General features: G+C 49.9%; 1 protein-coding gene across 1 annotated transcript in view; it reads right to left on the bottom strand.

Annotated features, from left to right (window-relative positions):
- Positions 1 to 22,241, bottom strand: part of LRWD1 (leucine rich repeats and WD repeat domain containing 1) — a 46,773-nt gene that overhangs the window by 14,825 nt on the left and 9,707 nt on the right. The window contains exons 4-10 of the mRNA XM_040423529.1: positions 22,017 to 22,136; positions 20,458 to 20,610; positions 19,619 to 19,699; positions 17,708 to 18,103; positions 17,179 to 17,308; positions 8,258 to 8,343; positions 7,940 to 8,147 (exon numbers count right to left, since the gene is read on the bottom strand). Of these exons, the coding sequence (XP_040279463.1) occupies positions 7,940 to 8,147; positions 8,258 to 8,343; positions 17,179 to 17,308; positions 17,708 to 18,103; positions 19,619 to 19,699; positions 20,458 to 20,610; positions 22,017 to 22,136 (1,174 nt within the window). The remainder of the gene's footprint in view (positions 1 to 7,939; positions 8,148 to 8,257; positions 8,344 to 17,178; positions 17,309 to 17,707; positions 18,104 to 19,618; positions 19,700 to 20,457; positions 20,611 to 22,016; positions 22,137 to 22,241) is intronic.

Raw genomic sequence — 22,241 nt, 5'->3', positions numbered from 1 at the left:
GTGGGTGCTGTGTCCCCCAAGGAAAGAGCGAGAAAGAGATTTTACTGGTAAGTTATACAAAAATCTCGTTTTCTCGCCCAGTTTCCTTGGGGGACACAGAAGACCTTGGGACGTTCAAAAGCAGTCCAAAAGGGGAGGGACCACAGCTCCAAGGCGAAGCACCCGAAGGCATCAAGGAACCTCCGCCTGCAGACCCAGGCGGACCAAGGCAGCATACGCCGAAGCCAGAGTATGCACCCTGTAGAACTCTGTAAAGCGTGCACGGAAGACCTGTGGCCGCCCTGCTCAAATGCATGGCCGAAGCCCAATGTCTCCGGCCCAGGAGGCACCGATCGCTCTGGTGAAATGAACGGTGACAGCAAAGGCAGAAACCTGCCCTCGGTGCGGTAACCTCAGCAATAGCCAATCTGATAAGGCGGAGGAAAACCACCCTGGAGTCCGTCAACTCTAAGTGCGGACCTCCAGGAAACCCAAGAGACCAAACGTCGACAAGAGTCGGAGATCTCCAAGTAAAACCGGCAAGGCCCAAACAACGTCCAAATCGGTGAAGTGTTGAAGCGAAAGGCAAACACCACCTTCAGAAGGAAGGAACGGGATGTAGAACAGCCCTGTCCTGGGAAAAGACATAAGGCTCAGAACAAAAAGGGGCCATTCAGGCCCCAGTCAGAGACACGACTGATACGGAAACACAACCGTACAGGACAGACGGGGTAGAGAGAACTTCTGTAACGGCTCCAAGGACAAGATTGGAGCACCGAGAGCTCAGTATGAAGTTCCCAGGGCGATACCGAAGGACAGTACAGAGGAACCAAAGAGCCATTTCGAGTAAGAAGGTCTTGACAGGCCCAGAGGGCCGGGGAACGCTGGAAGAGGAAGAACAGCGCTGACACTTGACACCTCAAGTAAAGGAATCCCAGTCCCAGGTCCAGGCCGGACTGGAAAAAAAAAAAAAAAAAAAAAGACAGAACCATGGGGAGAGAAAAGGTCAGAGTGGGGAATGCACAGCTTCCCACAGAACCCCAGACAAAAGAACCATAAGTCTTACGACAGATCCTGGACGAATACAGCCAGGAGCGGACAGTAGCAAACCCGCTGGAGTCGCCTGGCAAGCGGGCGAAAAAAACCAATGTGATCAGGCGCAGACCAGTAACACGGGCAGAAGTCGACAAAACTGGTCCCGTCGGCCCCCGGGCAACGTTGTCCCGTATCCACCCTAGCGGGGGAGTAGAAGGACAGACTGAAAGGAACCAAAGGGCCCGCCCAGCATCCGCCAGATGCCAGGACAAGACAGGCTAAAGTCCATGCTGATGTAGCCATGTTCTACAGTCCCGGTGTGGGAGATCAAAGGACAATCTGGACCGAAAGGTAGTCCCCCCAAGTTACCGAGAAGGTAAGTCTACAGCAGGACCATTGACTTAGAATGGACCACGCAATCTGCACTCAGCGGGAGGACAGAACGCGGTAGACTCGGTAAATAGGCACAGCTAATACAGCCAGTGTGGACAAGGGAGACAGTACGAGGCCAAAAGGAACACCGGAACCATCCACATGAACAACCATGCTCTCCCCAGAGGGGAGGACAGTGAAGGAACAGCCTCTGAAGTCTGGCGGGACAGAAGCCACATCGGAGTGATCTGTACCGAGCGGGAGCCAAACAGAGCCGGCGAGATAAGGTAGTCGAGACAGAGGCCGGCATAACACCCTCCAATCGAAAGGAGGAGTGGGCAACAGGGAAGCCATAGGACAGCTCAAAAGCAGAACCCTGCTACACTGTGAGATGCCCGGTTCACCGCCTCGCAGAAGGCGAATACCCTGAGAACCCAAGGTGGAGGTCCTCCGGACCTGGGTAATCGAGCACCCAAGAGAATTTGGGTGACTTTCCCCGAGAAAAGCGGCCCGCACCTGGTAGCAGATCAGACTGAAGCGTAGAGGCGCCAAGAGGAAGGACTCATACCACACTACATCCGAAGAGGAGGAAATTGCAGCAGGCAAGGGAACCGCAGTCCTGCCAGAGCCAACGAAGAATTCGAGGGGCGCTCCAGACAACAGCACTCCCGACCATGTGACCACTAACGCAGGGAAGCAATACCGCGGAAGGACGAATGGGCACGCATCTAGGAACCACGAACACTCCCTGGGATGAAGGGCCAACTAAATGAATGAGTACCACCCAGCTCCGTGCAGCAGAGAGCAAGTAGAGCCCGTCCGGGTCAGGTGGACAGAATGAACTCCTTAGAGACGAGTGCAAGGCTTGCGGCCAGCATCGTATCCCAAGAAAACAAAAGTATGCCGCAGGAAGCAGGTGAGGCATACGTACGAGCAGCCCGTAAGCAGTGAGAAGGCCAACCCACCTACAGGAGGAGAAGGCATAAACGGCCCAAACAACGCACAAGAACGTTCGCTTACTGCAAAAAGGTTAATTCAGCGAAAAAGGGGGCTCGCCACAGAGTGCCACAGCATGTACGGAATTGCAAAGTGCAACCTGAAAGGGAGTTATGCACAAGCCTAGTATAGCATGCGATGGAACGCAAGCAGTCCGCCCCGAAAGGGGGGAAATTGTATCTGGCAAACTGCAGTCTGCAAGAGTGCAAAGGCCGGTCCCAAAAGGGAGTGATGCCTAAGGCCGTACCTACTTCAGAGAAGCAGGACATACCCTATAATCCAGCAGGAGGTCCACCTAGTGAAAGGGGAACATGCACAGGGTTATCCTAGCATTAAGTGAGTGTGCAATAATACACCCAACACTGATTTAGCGAGAGTGCTACTACTCTGCCAATGAAGGGGGACATGTACAAGTCCAGTACAGCCATACAAGGACAGCCGTGAATCTCATGAGCGTGCCAAATTCTGCCCATGGAACAAGGGGTGGTCACGCACAAGTCCAGCACCATATCCAATGGGAGTGCAAGCGTTCCACCCATGTTAGAGGGCCATGCTCATGGCCAGCAAGGTATCCGGTGAGAGTGTAGCATGCCGCCCAGAAAAAAGGGGGGGTAATGCACATGGTCAGCATCTCATCCAGGGAGAGTGCGTGCACCCGCCATGTATGGAAGTCATACACATGGCCAGCAACGTACTGGTGAGAGACAAACACAGTCAGTGAGAATGTGTGTATGTCACCTGAGGAAGGAAGGCATGCCCATGGCAGGCAGCGAATCCAGCGAGAGTGCGTACACCGCCCACGGAATAGGGGTCATGCATATGGCTGACAGCGGATCCTGCGAGAGTGCAAGCACCCCGCCATGTATGGGGTACTTACACATGGCCAGCAACGTACCTGCGAGAAAACAACCACAGACAGAGGGATGTATTTATGCTGCCTGAATCATGCCTATGGCCGGCAGCGGAACCAGTGAGAGTGCAGCATAGTAACATAGTACATAAGTTCATCATAGCCCATCAGAGAGAGTGCAGCGTTCCGCCTATGGAAGGGGGTCGTGCACATAGCCAGTACCGAATCCGGTGAGAGTGCAGTATTCCACCTAAAAAGGGGGGTCATGCACACGATCGGCAACAGATCCAGTGAGAGTGTAGCGTTCCGCCTAAGAAGGGGGTCACGCACATGGCCGACAGCGAATCCAGTGAGAGCGCTGCGTTCCGCCCATGGAAGGGGGTCACGCACATGGCCGGCAGTGAATCCAGTGAGAGTGCAGCATTCCGCTTAGAGAAGGGGGTCACGCACATGGCCGGCAGCAAATCCATAGAGAGTGCAGCATTCCGCCTAGGAAGGGGGTCATGCACATGGCCAGCACCGTATCCGGTGAAGGTGCAGCATTCCGCCTAAAAGGGGGTCATGCACATGGCCAGCCGGCAGCCAGGGAGAGTGCAGTATTCCGCCTAGGAGGGGGGGGATGCACATGGCAGGCACCATAACTGGAGAGATGATGAATGCTGCCAACGGAAGGGCCGCATGCACTTGGCCAGCGCCGTATCCTGGAAGAGGGCAGGAAAACTGCCTAAAAGGGGAAATGCCCTAGCACCGACGCAGGTTGGGAGCGCAACACTATGCCGCCTGTGGAAAGAGGGCATGCAGACATGCAGCACTACTGATGAGGCTGCAGCGTCCTGCGCAGTCCAATAGAAATATATATATATATATATTATATTTTATTTTATTTTTTTTTTTTTTTTTTTTATTAAAAACACAGCCTCTCTGAGGCTAAAGGGGGCCACCATATAGGGGCACAGATAGTCAGGAAAAAGGGGGGGGCCAGCCATACAGGCCCATTGGGAGCCGGCCTGTACCCAAAAGGGTTAACATGGATCCGGCCTGGAGGGCGGCGCTGCGATCCCCTGGGGGCGGAGGAACCTCCCGGCGGGAAAAATTCGCGCCTGGAGAAGTTCCCGCCCCCTCCACCAGAGGCCGGAATTTTGCGGCCTAGCAGGCCGTGAGGCCGGGGTCTAAATTTGCGGCGCCCGGCATGTACCGCCGGAACCTCAGGCGGAGTGGCGCATCAAACCGGCCGCGGGTGCCCACCCCGCGGGCCGGTCGGAATTGCGGCCCAGCAGGCCGCGAAGCCTGGGCCACAATTTGCGGAGCCCCACCGACCGGCACCGACGGTCGGCCGGGGCCTGCTGAAGTCAAGCCCAAAGCCGGCCGCGGGAGCCCACCCCGCCGGCCGGAATGGCGGCTTGCCGGCCGCGGGAGCCCACCCCGCCGGCTGGAAGAGTCAGGGGCTCGGAATGGCGGCTTGCCGGCCGCGGGAGCCCACCCCGCCGGCCGGAAGAGTCAGGGACCCGGAATGGCGGCCTAGCAGGCCGCGGAGCCTGGGCTAAGATTTTTGCGGCGCCCGGTCGCACCAGAGTACCAATGTCGGCCGGAGGCGAGGCCTCACTCCACAGCCGTCAGGCAGGCCTTGAGCAACACTCCGGTAGGAGATGGGGGGGGACCCAGAGACCGGGTGCCTGTGGTAGAAATAAACTATGTTGCCGCTTCTGTAGCTGGCTGTGGAGACAGCCACTGGCTGCATGTCTATGGGAGCCAGGCAGGGGGGGGGGGGGGGGGGGGGTAAGGCAGAAGGAGATTGCCGCTCTGCAGGTGCCAGCATAGATCCAGCAGGGGACTAGAGGCCCAGTATGGGGGTCAGGCACGCAGGAGACCGGGGGGGACGGGGACGTAGGGCTGGAGAAGCCTCTCTCTTACCACAGCCGTCTTCACCCTCGGTCCATTCCAGCAGGGTCGCCCCTTCAGCTACTGGCACCGTAGTGGCAGGACGCTGGAAGAGGGACTTGGCGTGCGGGCGACCCTTGGGCTGGCGGGATGCAGGGGAGCTAGGCTGCCCTGGTCCACCTTGCCTTCTGTGGGGGAGGCAGCAGTGCGGGTGACCGGCACTGGCGCAGCTCAACCCCGGGAGAACAGAGAGGTCTAGTGCGACTCTGTTATCCCTGATGATCTGGAACAAAAAGAAAATAAAAAAGTAAAAATCTAAAATTTAAACAAGGAGAATACAGCCCTGCAGAGCAGGGAGTGTCTTGCCTCCTTGGACACTAAGCAAAAACTGGCAGTCTCTCTCTCCAGGCTGAGGGTATAGCTGTGGAGGAGGGGCTTAACAGCTTTCACTTAGTGTCACGCCTCCTATGGAGATGAGCTATACCCAAGGTCTTCTGTGTCCCCCAAGGAAACTGGGCGAGAAAAGCGCATTTTTTGATGTTAAGCCTTCTGCAAGTATACTGGAAGTGACCTGCAGTTACATGGTATTGCCAATATTCAGTTTGTCAGAGTGTTGCCTGTATTCTGTGAACTTATGATTCCCTAGGTATCAAAATCAGGGGATTTGCTGAGTCTATAAGTTTTCCAGGGATTCCATATCTTTAGGAATTTCTAATGTTTTCGCTCTTCCCACCTCGTCAACTCTTGTAGGCGGTACATCTGGTCTACGTTGTCTCTCCACTGTTCTATGGTCTTACTCAAGCATTTCAATGGGATTAATAGTCTTGCTGCCTGAATCGGGAGGGTAGCTAAATCCCCTTTAGACGGTTGCCAAGAGGTTGTGGGCAACCAGAGGAGTACAGCTTCAGGTGTCAAGGTAATATGGAAGGGGGATAAGCTATTAATTAAGCGTGTGATCTCCAACCAAAAGTTTAGTATCTTTGGGCTGAACCAGAAAATGTGGCTCAGTGAGCCTTCTCCAGTGCCACATCTCCAGCATGTATCGGAATCTTGTAGACCCTTTAAGTACATCTGCTTGGGGGTTTTGTACCATTGAGGGGTATTCTGGTTTCATGACAGACCTTTCCTTAGGATAGGTCATCAATATCATAAAAAAACATCCCTTTAAACCCTTTCCCAAGCTCTACTCAGGCTTAGAGAAAATAACCCCTCATATCTTGGGCTTGGTAATAGCTAGAGATATGGGACTGGTCTTGTTTCAAAGCTGACAGTCTGTCTAGGCATTATATCCTCTACATCGGGAGATAGAGCTTTTAGAAATCGGTCAGGAGGTTTCAGCTGCTTTCACTCCCGGTCCAATTCCTAACAGCTATATCTCCTGATGTGGAGGGTATAATGCTGTCATTCTGATCTTGTTTTAAAACCTAGACTGTCATCTTTCAAACACAATAATATTGCTGCTTTATTATCTTTCCCCTAAAAATTACATAATAAGTTATTTAATACACTATATGGACCCCAAAATAGTTCCAAAAAGTATAACTCATCCTGCAAAATTCAAGGTCTCAAACAGCTAAATTGTGGAAAAAATAAAAAACACATTATGACAGCTGGAACACAGAGGGGGAACAATGTTACTGGTTCTTAAGGCTAAAATTAGTCATGTCACTAAGGGGTTAAAAAAATGCACTTATGTACCCCGAGAGCCAACTAGATTTACTTCAGACATAAATTCAAAATAAAAAAAAGTGACATTTTGGTTTTTCCAAATTTAATATGACTGGGGGTTATAACAGAATTACAGGCTCCCTCATGGCCCATTTACATGGGTTGATGATTAAATGGGTTGTCCAGACTTTTTACTATTGATGATCTATCCTCAGGATAGCCTCAATATCACATCAGCGGGGGTCTGACACCCGGCACCCCCACCGATGAGCTGTAAGAGTAGATGGCGCCGCACGTGTCGCCTCTGGTCTCTCTTCCTGTTCATGGCTGTTGTCTATGGCAAAAACTATAGACAGCAGTAGTGGGCAGAAAGAGAGAAGGGAGACGGCACGTGCGCATTGCGCACGCCGTCTCCCCATACAGCTGATCGGTGGGGGTGCCAGATCTGATATTGATGACCTATCCTGAGGATATGTCATCAATAGTAAAAGTCTGGACATGGGAACAAAAGATCTAAGCATGCTCAACTCTAATATACCCAATCCTTTTTCCCCAAAAAGTGTGCCGTTAGTGGAGAGACAGGACAACCTTTTACAGATTTGATATTAGTGTTATAATGAGGAAATTGTCAGGTTTCCTCTATTATATACCTTTAGACTGCCATGCAATGAATTTTGTTTGAGTTAAGCACCAAGGCTATGTTCACATGTGGCATAATCACTGCAGATTTTTTTAGCGCCTTTTCAGTACCATGCATGTCAACTGGATAAAAAAAAAACACAACATTTCATACACTGTGGAAAGAACCAGCATGAATTTTACAGCATGCTGCAGATTGTATAATACACAGCATGTCATATTCTGCTGTAAGTTTTCAAAGGCATCTTCTGCAGGTGAACTCATCTTAGGCTGTTCCGACTAGGCGGATGCTGTCGGCTCCGTTAACTATAATGGGGTCCGGCGGAGATCCAGCAGCAACCCAGCTATTATGCAGAGAATCAGCCAGACAAGTACTGCTGTACCGGTAGTATAAAACAAGCTTTAGTGGGGCTGGGCTGAAACGCGGCCACCACAAAGTAAAGGAAATAGCAAGCAGGCAGTGGCTAAAATGGTTTTATCTCAACTGGAATTTCATTCAGGGTTTTTGTTTCTTATACTTACTGAAGAGGAAGGTTTCCTGAGTTGGGCTGAAGCACATGATGGAGATGGCCTTTTTATGCGCTTTTATCTCACCATAGCATAAACCAACTTTAGGATACATTAATTTCACAATGCCAAATCTTCCGCCAGCTGCTAATACATTAATTTTTCTTTTCTGCCCCTCTTTGCAGATCATGGTTAGAGTTGTCCATGCCAGTGTGAAGAATTCCTAAATGAATTTATATTCATAGCTTAGCAAATTATTATCTTAAATCAATATAAAGAGGGTCTGGTGAGATGGAATTTCCAATACCATGACACAAGAAGGATCACACTCACCTCTCCAGGGACTTTATACTTATTCAGTACTTTTCCAGTCTCGCAATCAGTTACACAGACAGATCCCCCGCCACAAGTGGCAATAACTGAAATAGGAAATAGCCATTAGCATAACAGTAATTGTCATCTTACAAAGTCACCTATATATCCAGATCACTGCAGGAAAGTAACCGAAATATGTGACGTGTCATGCGGTTCTGAGCCTTGCTGACAGAATAACTTATGTCTTACCACATTTCTATCATATTTGTAACTAAACTGTCCAATCGTAAGCTCTGTTGGGTGTAACTGTTAGGGCTCATGCATAGAAACGTATTTTCTCTCCATGTCCGTTCTTTTGCGGACCGTATGCAGAACCATTCTCTTCAACGAGTCCACAAAAAACAGAAGTTATTCCATGTGCATACGGTTTCTATATGTCCATTCCGCAAAAAAATAGAACATGTCCTATTATTGTCCACATCACGGACAAGGATAAGACTGTTTTATTAGGGGTCAGCTGTTCCGTTCAGCAAAATACATACGGTCGTGTGCATGAGCCCTTGGTAAATTTTATGTACAGCAATACAGGGCAATTTGCCAAATAATAATTAGGGAAATGTATCACTTTATTTTACTTATTAAAATCTGATAGCAACACACTTTTTTTTCCTCCAATCTTAATTTCTGATTGTCAGTTTATTTAAAGGGGCACTATCATAAAAAGAAACAAATGACCTATTAAAGGGAATCTGTCGCCAGGATCTTGGACTATTATCTGCAGTAATACATGAGTAGTACTGCAGATAAGGAGTCCAGGTGACTTATTTTCCTACTGGCCCCCGTTCCTCCTTTGTCATGGTTTAAGCTGCGCTGAAATATAAAAATTTTCGTTTTATAAGACGCACTTTTTAGCAAGAAAAAAAACCTTGATAAAAAGTGCCTGTGTCTTATAATTCTTTGTGATCTAAACCTGGGGAGTGTCTTATATTCTGGTGCGTCTTATAAAGCGAAAAAAGGAGACTTTTGTATTACTTACCAGTAAAGTCTCTTTCTCGCTCTTCCTTGGGGGACACAGGAAACTATGGGGTATAGCTCTGCTCCCTAGGAGGCGTGACACTAAGTGAAAGCTGTAAGCCCCTCCTCCATCAGCTATACCCTTCAGCCTGGAGAAGAGACTGCCAGTTGCGTGTCCAAGTAGTGAAAGATAACCACCAACCGGAAAAAGAACTGTCGAGCCCCAACGGGGGCAACCAAGCCGGAACCACAACTGTAACCCAATGAAGGGCGGGTGCTGTGTCCCCCAAGGAAGAGCGAGAAAGAGACTTTACTGGTAAGTAATACAAAAGTCTCCTTTTCTCGCCCATATTCCTTGGGGGACACAGGAAACCATGGGACGTTCCAGAGCAGTCCCAGAAGGGAGGGACCAGAACAAACTAGACCAACACCAGAGGCATCAATCAACTGCCGCCTGCAACACCAGACGGCCTAAAGCAGCGTCAGCCGACGCATGAGTATGCACCCTGTAGAACTTGGTGAAGGTGTGCAAGGAGGACCAAGTGGCCGCCTTGCAAATCTGCTCCGTAGAAGCCAGATTCCTCTGAGCCCAGGAAGCCCCGACCGCTCTAGTGGAGTGAGCGGTAACACCAAGGGGCGGAACCTTGCCCTTGGCGAGATAAGCCTCAGTAACAGCCATTTTGACAAAACGGGCGATAGCAACTTTGGATGCCGCCATCCCTCTGCGCGACCCCTCCGGAACCACAAAGAGCGAGTCAGTATGCCTGAAAGAGCTGGTTACCTCCAGGTAAACCTTGAGCGCCCTGACAACGTCCAGGCGATGAAGCTTCCTCTCCCGCGGGTGGGAAGGGGAAGGACACAAAGAGGGGAGAACGATGTCCTCGTTCAGATGAAAGGCAGAGACCACCTTAGGAAGGAAGGAAGGGACCGGACGAAGAACCACCTTGTCCTGGTGGAACACTAGGAAAGGTTCCAGACAGGAGAGTGCAGCCAATTCGGACACCCTCCGAAGAGAGGTGACGGCTACAAGGAAAATAACCTTGCAGGACAGAAGTCGCAAGGAAACCGTCCGCAGAGGCTCGAAAGGAGAAGCCTGGAGCGCTGAGAGAACCAGGTTCAGGTCCCAGGGCGGTACCGGAGGGCGGTACGGGGGAACCGCGTGAGCCACGCCCTGAAGGAAGGTCTTGACAGGACCAAGGGGGGCCAGTGGGCGCTGAAACAAAATGGACAGCGCAGACACCTGACCCTTCAAAGAACTAAGGCCCAGACCTTGGGCAAGTCCGCTCTGCAGGAAGGACAAAACGGTGGGGAGAGAAAAGCGGAGCGGAGGAATCCCCAGATCGGCACAGAACCCCAAAAAGGTCCTCCAGGTCCTATAATAGATCCTAGAAGAGGACGGCTTACGGGCGCGGATCATGGTGCGGACGACGTCCGCAGAAAAACCCCTACGTGTCAGGACGGTGGTCTCAACAACCACGCCGTCAAACGTAGGGACCCTAAACGCGGGTGGAAGATCGGTCCCTGAGAGAGAAGATCTTCCCTGGCGGGCAGCGGCCAGGGCGCGTCTGCCAGGAGCAGCATGAGGTCGGCATACCAAGACCGGCGGGGCCAGTCCGGAGCGACCAGAATCACCGAGACGCCTTCCGCCGCGATCTTCCGAAGGACCTTGGGCAGGAGTGGGATGGGAGGGAATATGTATGGGCGCGCGAAGCCTCGCCAAGGAAGAACGAGGGCGTCGGCTCCGCAAGCTCCCGGATCCCTGGCCCTGGACAGATAGGCGGGGACCTTGTGATTGAATTTGGAGGCCATGAGGTCCACGTCCGGTATGCCCCAACGAAGGCAAATGGCCTTGAATACCTCCGGGTGAAGAGACCACTCGCCGGGGTCGACGGTGGTGCGACTGAGGAAGTCCGCCGCCCAATTGTCCACCCCTGGAATAAAAATTGCAGATAGGGCCGGGACGTGGGCTTCCGCCCAACGGAGAATGCTGGTGACCTCTCGCATTGCTGCAGCGCTGCGAGTGCCCCCCTGGTGGTTTATGTACGCCACAGCCGTGGCGTTGTCCGATTGCACACGAACTGGATGACCCTTCAGCAGATGAGTCCAGTGTCGCAGAGACAGAAGGGCCGCTCTCAGCTCCAGGACATTGATCGAGAGTTTGGACTCCGATGGAGACCAAATGCCCTGGACGGATCGGGGAGGAAACACGCCTCCCCAGCCCAAGAGACTGGCATCGGTTGTAACCACCAACCAGTTGAGTGGCAGAAAGGACCTGCCCAGAAGAGGGGACTGTAACCACCAGCGGAGAGATGACCGCACCGGAGGCGATAGATGGAAGGGATGATCCAGAGACTCCGGCGATTTGTCCCAGGAGGAGAGGATCGCCCGTTGGAGAGGGCGGGAGTGAAACTGCACAAATGGGATCGCCTCGAAGCAGGCAACCATCTGCCCCAAGACCCGCATGCAGAAGCGGAAGGACGGTCGACGGTGGAGAAGGAGACCCCGAACCGCCCGACGGAGGATCAGTCGTTTTTCCGAGGGAAGACGTACCTCCGCCGCTCCCGTGTCTAAAAGCATTCCCAGGAAGACCAGTTGTCTGGAGGGGGGAAGGGAGGACTTGGGGAAGTTGATGACCCAACCGAACCTCGCCAGAGTCTCTAGAGTGAGATCCACGCTGGCAACCGCTTGAGAAAGGGACGGAGCCTTGATGAGGATAACGTCCAAGTACGGTAGCAGAAAAACACCCCTGGAACGGAGTAAGGCCAAAACCGGGGCCAGGACCTTGGTGAACACCCGGGGGGCTGTTGCCAGCCCAAAGGGAAGGGCGACAAATTGGAAGTGGAGGTCCCCCACGGCGAATCGGAGGAAGCGATGGTGACACCGGGCTACCGGAACATGGAGGTAGGCATCCTGTATATCGATGGAAGACATGAAATCTCCCTGCTCCAGGGAAGCCACCGCGGAACGGAGGGACTCCATCCGAAACCGTCGAAGGAGGAGAAAACGGTTGAGCTTTTTGAGGTCCAAAATGGGCCGCACCGAACCTCCCTTCTTAGGAACTACAAAGAGGTTCGAGTAGAACCCTTGGAACCTTTCCTCTAGAGGAACGGGGGTAATCACCCCCCTGTCCAGTAAGGCTTGAACAGCCGCGGAGAACGCAGCCGCGCTTTTCGGGTCCCGCGGCGGGCGGGAGCGAAAGAACCGATCTGGAGGGAAGGATGCAAATTCGATTTTGTATCCGGAGGACACAATTTCGAGAGCCCAGGCGTCGGAGACGTGAGCCATCCAGACGTCCCTGAAAAGGAGGAGCCGGCCCCCCACCCGGGTGGGTGGGGGCGCGCCTTCAGGCAGAGGACTGCTTTGCTGCGGGTGTGCGGGCAGCCTGTGGCCTGCGCCAGGAGGGCTGCGCCCGAAAAAACGGCTTCCTACGCTTATCCTGGGGAGGAGCCGAAGCGGCAGCTGTGGGGGGAGCCCCAGAGGCCCTGCGGGAGGACCGAAAACGAGACGCACCAGGGCGTCTGCGGGGGGCGCCCCTGGCTTGGGGTTGAGGAAGATGGGTGCTTTTACCACCCGTGGCCTCCGAAATAAGCTCGTCTAGGCGGACCCCGAAAAGGCGGGAACCCGCAAACGGTAGCCCCGCCAAGGAACGTTTGGAGGCAGCGTCCGCTTTCCAAACCTTCAGCCAGAGCTCCCTCCTGACGGAAACTGCCAGGGCGGAGGAGCGTGCAATAAGGGCTCCCGCATCAAGGGAGGCCTCACAAACAAAATTCCCGGCCCGAATGATAAGCTGGGCCAAGGAACGTAGGTCCTGGATGGGGACGTCCGAGTCCAACTCCTGTTCCAGCTGCGCGCCCCAAGCAGAGATTGCTTTACCTGCCCAAGCAGAGGCAAAAACCGGTCTGAGAGCAGAACCGGAGGCAGCAAAAATGCCCTTGGAAAGGGTCTCCATGCGACGGTCCTCCGCTGACTGAAGAGAGGACCCGTCGGGAACAGGGATGGCCGTGTTCTTTGACAGCCGGGCCACAGGGGGGTCCACCTTGGGTGGGGACGACCAGGTGGCCACGACATCGGCTGGAAAAGGATAGCAAATGTCCAGCTTCTTGGGGTTGACAAAACGGGCGTCCGGGCGAGCCCAAGCCTTAGACACCACGGAGGAGAAATCAGAGTGGATTGGAAAGACTTTTGAGGCCTGCCTGGGTCTGATAAAGGAGACGCTAGCCGCGTCAGAGCTAGGGGGGTCATCTTGCACCTTAAAGGTGTCACGAATATCAGAGATGAGTTGATCCATTGCTGAGGCTAGCTTGGACGGCAGGGCCGAGTCCATTTCCAAATCTGAAAGCGCCAATTCACCTTCAGAGAGCGAATCCTTTAGAGAGGAGAGGCCCGTCTGGGTGCGCACGCGTGGCGGGGAGAGGGAGGCCTCTGAGGAGGAGGCTCGCTCTACTCTAAGACGCTTCTGAGAGTGCCTAGCTCTGGAGGGGTCACTAAGAGAGAGTGAACCCGCTGCAGCGGCAGAAGCAGTGGACCCGGAGGGCGCGACAGTAAGAGTGGCGTCCTGCGGGGTAGGCGGCCTGTCTATTAGGCGGCCCACGACATGAGTGAGGCTTTCCACGGCCTGGGACAGGGATCTAGCCCAGTCAGGCGGGTCAGAGGAAGCAGGGAGCGACACAGCGGGCGACTGAGGCTGCGGTGGAGCTCGGCATGCAGTACAGTGCGGATCAGACTGCCCCCGGGGAAAGGGTTCCCTACAAGCAGTGCAGGCATGGTACCAAGGCTTGGCGGCTGCAGAAGGCTCTGACATGGTGGAAAAAAGATGTTGCACTTAAAGTGGGAGACCCCAGAGAAAGCTGAACGGGGATTACACCCAAGCAACAGTACTGGTGGCACGGAGGGGGTTAACAGTCCTACCAGACCCGGATGATTCAAGCGGCAGCAGCAAGGGGAACAGACTGAGGAGGCTGTGGAGGAGAGGCGCCAGCACGGAGATGAATGGCTTCAGGATCGGACGGCAGAGAGGATTCCACGCAGCACTATGAGAAGTGGAGCCCGACGAAACCGGAAGTAGCGGAGCGCATGTAGGAAGCTCCGCCCCCCTCTGCCGCGCTTAAGGAGAAGCCGAGCCGCGCGCGGCAAAATGATTTTAACCCCCAAGGTGATGAAGTGCCGGCCAAGATGAAAATGGCGCCGTTCGCGCCAAGTAAGCGGCCCCCGCCGCGCCTGGATGTGGCAGACGGCCTCCTTGCCTGCAGCCGTCCCCTGAAGGCAGCGTCCGTGCCAAGGACTTGCCCAAGACAAAGTCCCCCCCAAATGATGCCCGGTAACGGTCCTGATATGCCCATGGGGGGGGGGGGGGGGGGAGGTGTAGCAGTGGTGGGGGTGTAGGAGCGGTGGGAGGGAGGAAGGGAAGGGGAGGCTGGAGCAGCCACTCTCACCATACGCTGTCTTCGCCCTCAATCCATCCAGCGGGGTCGCCCCTTCAGCTCCTGGCACCGCGGTGGCAGGAAGCCGGGGGAGGGACTTGGCGTGCGGGCGACCCTTGAGCTGGCGGGACGCAGGGGAGCGAGGCTGCCCTGGTCCACCTTGTCTTCTGTGGGGGAGGCGGCAGTGCGGAATTACCGGCACTGGCGCAACTCAACCCCGGGAGAAACAGAGGGGTCTAATGCGCCTCTGTTGTCCCTGTAAGTAGAAAAAAATCGAATTAAAACAACAAATAACGCAAAAAATAAAAAATTATAGGAAAACAACCCTGCATAAGCAGGGGGTGTCTTGCCTCCTTGGACACTAAGCAAAAACTGGCAGTCTCTTCTCCAGGCTGAAGGGTATAGCTGATGGAGGAGGGGCTTACAGCTTTCACTTAGTGTCACGCCTCCTAGGGAGCAGAGCTATACCCCATGGTTTCCTGTGTCCCCCAAGGAATATGGGCGAGAAATACAGTTTATTGTCAGGACTGCCGTGCAGTCTCCATTGTGTTAGCTCAGCACAGCAGTCTAGACTTTGCTTTTCAGTGTAACCTGACAGCAGAGGAATGGGGGGGGGGGTAGGAAAATAAAAAAAACGTCAGGCTGGACTCCTTATGTGCAGCACTACTCATCTATTAGTGCAGACGCATTTTAGACGCCGGTCTTAATAACCCCTTGCCCCGGCAGTGAATCCGCCGAAGTTATGAAGAGGCGTCTTCTTAGTTTGTATATATAGATTTCTGGAGGTGTATAAACTCCTATTTAAATGTGCCTGTTTTCCATCTACAGGCCACATTTAGGTGCACCTGTGAGGCCTGGGACATATCAGCAAGTCTTGAGTGGGACTCACAGACTCCTCCCTCCTCCCATTGCAAGCATGGCCACATGCTGGAGGTAACTGGTGAGTTGTTTGTGAGTCGGCCTTATGCTCCTGTAATTTGCCCACTGGCTCCTGGTATCGCCCATACGGCTCAGGTAGGAGAGTGTAGGGTCCCGGGCTACTTGAGAAACCTTGTCGCGGTGTCCGGGCTTAGACATGTTCTACACCCTAGGACATGTTGACTAATCTCTCAATTTTAAAATCAGTTTGAGGATTTAGTATTACTGCAGAGTGCACCTGTGTTTGTTATTGTTTTGTTATATTGTTATATTAATTATTACATCCGCACTTGTTACCTTGTGTAGGATGTCTATTGTGGTACTTGTGGTTCGCCGCGAGCATCCTCCATTGTATGCATTTTGCTGGGGATTGCCATTAGCAACGGGCCACAAGTGCAGGATTTGCTCCCCTATATATATGCACAACTGCATGTGGGTTTGAAGCACCTCCTGCTAATGCCAACCTGTCTTCTTAGTTTGTATAACTCCAGCATACCCTGCGACAGTCTAAATGTAAGACAGCTTCCTTGGTGGCTTACATTTAGACCATTTTCTATGCCTAAAACAGGCATCGAAAATGATGAATAGGATGGGCTTGATGTCCCGTCCCCTTCCCCGCCCACTTTTTTTTTTTGTTTCAGACGTGGCATGAACGGGGAAAAGTCGCAGATTGCAGTGCAAATAACCTTTGAGCTGCAATCTGTGACAGAAATACGCCTTAGGCTACTTTCACACCAGCGTTTTTACTGGATCCGTCATGGATCAGCAAAAACGCTTCCATCACCATAATACAACCGTCTGCATCCGTTATGAACGGATCGGGTTATATTATTTTTAAAACAGCCAAGATGGATCTGTCATGAACTCCATTGAAACTCAATGGGGGACGGATCAGTTTTCTATTGTGTCAGAGAAAACAGATCCCTCCCTATTGACTTAGATTGTGAGTCATGACGGATCCGTCTTGCTCCACAGCACATCATGGACAGAAAAACGCTGCTCCGCGATGGAGACGCAACCAAATGGAACAGAATACATTCTGGTGCATTCCGTTTCATTCCGTTCAGTTTTGTCCCCATTGACAATGAATGGGGAATAAACTGAAGCGTTTTCCCCTGGTACTGAGATCCTATGACGGATCTCAATAGCGGAAAGGAAAGCGCAGATGTAGAAGTAGCCTAGTATAGGCATATTTCTGGATAGTAACTGACCACCCCCTAATGTGTGTACTTTCAGGAAATATATGGATATGGTGGCATATGTCAACACAAGGTTACATCATGGACAATAGGTGATCACCTCCTCCCCCTCCCTGTAGAATGACTGCTGCACAGGTCACAGAGTATGTCTAGAACATGCATAGAAGTGAATGAGCCATTCCCAGACTCCTGCTTTGATAAGTCAATTTGGGTGCAGTAAAGAATATATCTAAACTGTTATTCACAGGTCAAAGCAACAGCTCAGGCAAATGTAAGCCCCACTGTCATGTACAGAAAACTTACAAACAGAAAATAAAAACTGATGAGGAAAAGAAGAAAATATGTTAATAGTGCAGGTGATACATTCCCTTTAAAGTGATTTTCTCACCTTTACTTGAATTTGAAGAATCCAGATTAGGTTCAAAAGCACAAGACCACAGCTGAGTGCGGAAATCATCGCTGTCATTATTTTTGCTGTGACACTGAATAAAATGGAGCGGCTCCAAATTGAACTGTTTCTAAAAATGAAGGAAAAAATAATTAGAGCAGGTTACAATGTCCATTTTAGAAAAACAAAAAAGCTTAAATCGGGTTATCCGAGAACCTGATATTGATGGTCTATCCTCAAGATAGGTCATCACTATCAAATAAATGGGGTCCAACTCCCAGCATCCCTACCGATCCTCTGTTTGAAGAGGGCGCTGAACATTGTATAGTGGCTGTGCTTGGTACTGCAGTTCTGCCTCATTGGTACTAAGCAGCACATAGGCCACGTGACCAATGTACGGTGATGTCACTGACCTAGGAAGAGGCCTAAGCACTCACGAAGCACGATGCCCTCTTCCAACAGCTGAGGATTGGACATCAATATCAAATTCCCAGATAACACCTAAATGTAATTTATAAAGCATACTCACCTTCTTGCGTGGGTCTTTCTTTTCTTTCCCACCGGTCACTGTTCTGTCTACTGTTTTCTTTGATGGTGTGCTCCTTAAGGACACTTTTGTGGGAGTCGATAATATACGTGGAGCTTGTTCCTTTACAGGTGTACTATCCGGTTTCCCTTTGACTGGAGTACGTTTGAGTGGGCTTTCTTGCAATTTACTTGACCTCTTTGGTGACAATACAATTGCAAGCACATCATTCGATCTGAGCCTTTTAGTGGGAGATACCTGCTCACTATTTATTTCTGCGCTTAACCTGAGTCTCTTGGATGGCGATTTCACCTCAGAATCCGTTTCTACCTTCGACCTGAGCCGTCTGGATGGACTTATTACCTCACAATCTGTTTCGGCAATTTGTGTTTGTGAAACCTATAGAGCGGTAAAAAAAAAAAAATGAATTGTGGCTCATCAGACCGAGGTTTGGTCATAATATGTCTATAATCACCAAGTACATGTATTAGATTCTCCAACAACCAGTCACGTGTGACAATCATCAACACTTTATAAAAGACTATCAGTCTAGAAACAAGTGACATTATTGAGGCTCAGAATGAGATGAAAAGATGAAAACTGGTCTTTCAGGTAAAAAAATCTTTTGGAGTCATCATTTAACAGATTAATATACTCCTCCAAGACAACATTTCTTGTGCTACTAGAAAGGACATGATAAAACTATTGTAGATCAATACTGTGTTTGGAAACTATCCCACTGAACAGTTGAATACGCTTGCCAAAGACTTCCATTGAAGGGGTTATCCAGGAAATGATAACGATCCTGAGGCTTGGTCATCATTATCATATCAATGGGGGGTCCGAGTCTTGACATCTCCACTGGTCAGCTGTTTCAGAGAGCCGCCACGTTTACCGAAGCTCTGTTGAGCGTGGCGGGCTCATGGCAGCTCACCAAGCACAGCGCCATACATTGTATGGCAGGCTGTGCTTGGTATTGCAGCTCAGCCCTATTCACTGCAATGGGGCTGAGCTGCAACTAGGCCACATGACGTCACTGTCCTAGGAAGTGGTCCCGGCAATCACGGAGCGCCCAGCCTCCTATAACATCTAACAGTCGGTTGGAGGGGGTTCCAGGAGTCTTGAGGATAGGTCATCAATATTGTTTCCAGGATAACCCCTTTAAGCTACATTCACACATTTTTTTTCCCCACTATTTTTTTTTACATCGATTATTCACTGTCCGTAAAAAAAACTTGGTGTGAATAACCCCATAGTCTATAATTCTTCTTAAAAAAGACGTGCAACAGCAGTTAAAAAAAAACCTGTCACACGTGTGAATTTAGCCTTAAAAAAAAATATTAAAAAACTTATACCATGCAGTTTTTTTTGTAATAAAGCTCATTTTTAGACAGGTGGGGCTGTGGGATCATGACGTAAACTGGCTGATGCCAAAAAGACCCTCTGTCTATAGGCGCACCTCCATATACATTTAGAGATGTTCCCAACGCACACACTGCCAGAGCACCGCTGAAGGGAAGCCACTTCTGCTGAAGGTTTTAGGGGTCTAGTTATTACTGGAATCATTAGAGCTCTGTCCCATTTGTTAAAGGTGTTGTCCCATCTCGCCGCCTGCTCTGCTGTTTGCACAGCTCTCGTTCACTACAATCAGAGCTATGGAAACTGGAGGGCGTCTGTCCGCTCAGCTGTCTTCGTAACCCCAGCCACCTGGGGCCAGCGCCAAGTCATGCCATGGAAATGCCGAGATGGGACAACCCCTTCATGAGATCTGTCAATAAACAAACAGATATGGTTCATACCATGCCATAAGCAACCATAATTCCTGAAACTGAAATATAGCTAAATGTACTTTATATACATGCTACGATATCAACTGCCAAAATATGAAATGACAGACGTCACAATAAAACTCACCTCTGCTTGCTCATTCTGCGGCACACTACTCCTTTTTTCACCCAAAAACGAAGATATTAAATTGTCTGCAATTATTTGTACCTGTGTTAAGAAAAAAATTAATAAAAAGTTTTGATGATGTAAGAGTATTTTAGGTCTGTATTTCCAGAGCAGGATAATGGTGCTCCATCTTCTCTGTGCTGTATCCAATCCCATTCAATACTTATATTACTAGTAAGATATGATCATATTATTCCAACCTTTATTTTTGCAGGAGTCTAAGTTATGCAAGTCTCGCATGTTGTTTGATGAATTTGATACATCTTTAAGTCTAAAATTTCTGTCTTGAGAGGTTACCCCACTTTCTATGCCGCCCCTTTACTGGACTACAAAAATTTTTGCAACTTTTTAAAACGTCTCAGTTGATAAATCTGGCTTAAATCAGCTCGACAGACTAACCATGCCCACTTTCTCACCCACTTCCAAAACTGGAGTGAGTGGTGGAAAAATGGCACAAAAGGTTTGTGCAAATTAGCCCAAAAAGTAGCACAGCATTAACTTTGCAAATTTTTGATACAGAATTCTGAAGTGCAGGGCTTGATAAATTCCCCCACCTTCCAACAGAAAAATATAATTGCAGATTTGAGTCAAAACCAAAAGAGAATCCTGCAGATTAGGAGAAGTAGAAGTCCTTCCTTTAGATTTCCCATTCCTGACGCAACGTTTTATTTTTATTATTTTCCTTACTTTAAGATTCACTCCTGGCTTTAGGGAAAAACTATATTGTGTGAATCTGGCCTAATGGCCTCTCAAACAAATCTAGGAAGACATGACAGAGTAATAGTGATCTGCAGTCTTACTTTCCACTTGGTGAAGTCTTTGATTGAATTCGGTCCATACTTGACATGATTCCCCACAGATTTCAGAAATTCCTTACTAACAGATTTAATAATTGCTGGTGTAGGCCCATCAGGTAATTTGTCTTTGTAGTTCTTTTCCCAGTACGATTCAACCTATGGAAATGGAAGGAGAGTGTGGTATATAAAATGCGTGCTCTTACAGGTATATAGCTTTACAATGAGAAAGGTAAACCATCTGTCAGGAGGAGCTGAGCAGATGGATATGCAGTTTTATGGGAAAAGATTCAGTAAAACTCTGCCCTTTCTGAAGACCACCCTGTGGACAGCTATCTCTGTATACACACTTACACTGAAAATGCCATCAATCACTAATGACACCTCCCCTATGTACAACTATCAGTGACTGACAGCTATCTCTGTATACACACTTACACAGGGAATGCTATTGATCACTGATAACACCTCCCTGTGTACAGCACTGTGACTGATGGCTATCTCTGTATACACACTTACACCGAGAATGCCATCAATCACTGATAACACCTCCCTGTGTACAACTATCAGTGACTGACAGCTATCTCTGTATACACACTTACACAGAGAATGCTATTGATCACTGAGAACATCTCCCTGTGTACAACTATCCGTGACAGACAGCTCTCTCTGTATACAAACTTACACAGAGAATGCTATTCGGCTATCTCTGTATACACCCTCACACCGAGAATGCCATCTATCACTGATAACACCTTCCTGTGTACAACTGAGATCAGAAATAGCAGAGATTGAAATTTATGAATTACAACTATATATAAATATGCTTAGCTCCTTCTACTCTAGAACATACTGCATGAAAAGTGCAATGCATTTTGTGCTGACAGGTTCTCTTTAATGCTTGCTTATACCTTGGCGCTCACAGAGTTCTGCTACATCTCTGAGTTTGCTTATGCAATGCAGCAAATATGCTTTAAAAGGGAACCTGTCACCAGTTTTACGGTGTCCTAACTAAGGGCAACATAAATAAGTGACTGATTTTTCTCTTAGCAAAATGCTGGGTCACTTTCTTTAATTGACCCAGTCAATCTGCCAACATCTTGTATTGAAAAGCTCCAGCTGATAATGATGAGTCCTGAAAATTCATGAGCTGACTCTTCCTGCCTACCTGCTGCTGATTGACAGTTATTTTCCATATGAATCAGCAGCAGGTGGGCAGGGGAGTGGCTATAGCTGTTAATTAAAAAAACGCTGGACTCAATGACATCACGCTGGACTCAAATCAGCTCATTAGCATGCGGCATGTGTCATCTTTGTGTGTATATTATGAGGTAACCATCTGTCACACCAGTAAGTGAATACATCTAAAAGGTACTTTTTAGTAGTTAATGATTGTATATAATTAGTTAGATTATAAATCAAATATCCACATGACAGGTTCCCTTTAAACATTCTAGGGCAAATGTATTTCAGAAAGATTACGCGAGTATAGGTAAAGGGTTTATTATCCAGATCACTTGAGATGCTGCAGATACATGGTCAGCAGTACTAACATGTGTACTTACCCTGCTGCTCAGCTCCCTGTGGTTCACAAACCTAACGTGGTTGGCTAAGGAGGTTATATCTTTATTATTCAGCCGCCGAAGCTTAGGGAGAAGACAGCAAACTTTGTAATTATCGCTAACCTAAGGGAATAAGAAGAAAGATTAAAGTTTCTTTGTCTATAGCTACTAACTACAAACACATAGGGATAGATATATCATGGGGGAAATTTTCAAAGTCACTCTCGT

Source organism: Bufo bufo, chromosome 3 (genome assembly GCF_905171765.1).
Source record: "Bufo bufo chromosome 3, aBufBuf1.1, whole genome shotgun sequence".
Classification (NCBI taxonomy): Eukaryota; Metazoa; Chordata; class Amphibia; order Anura; family Bufonidae; genus Bufo; species Bufo bufo.
Note: the sequence above shows the minus strand (reverse complement) of the source record. Positions and strands in the feature narration are given on the sequence as shown.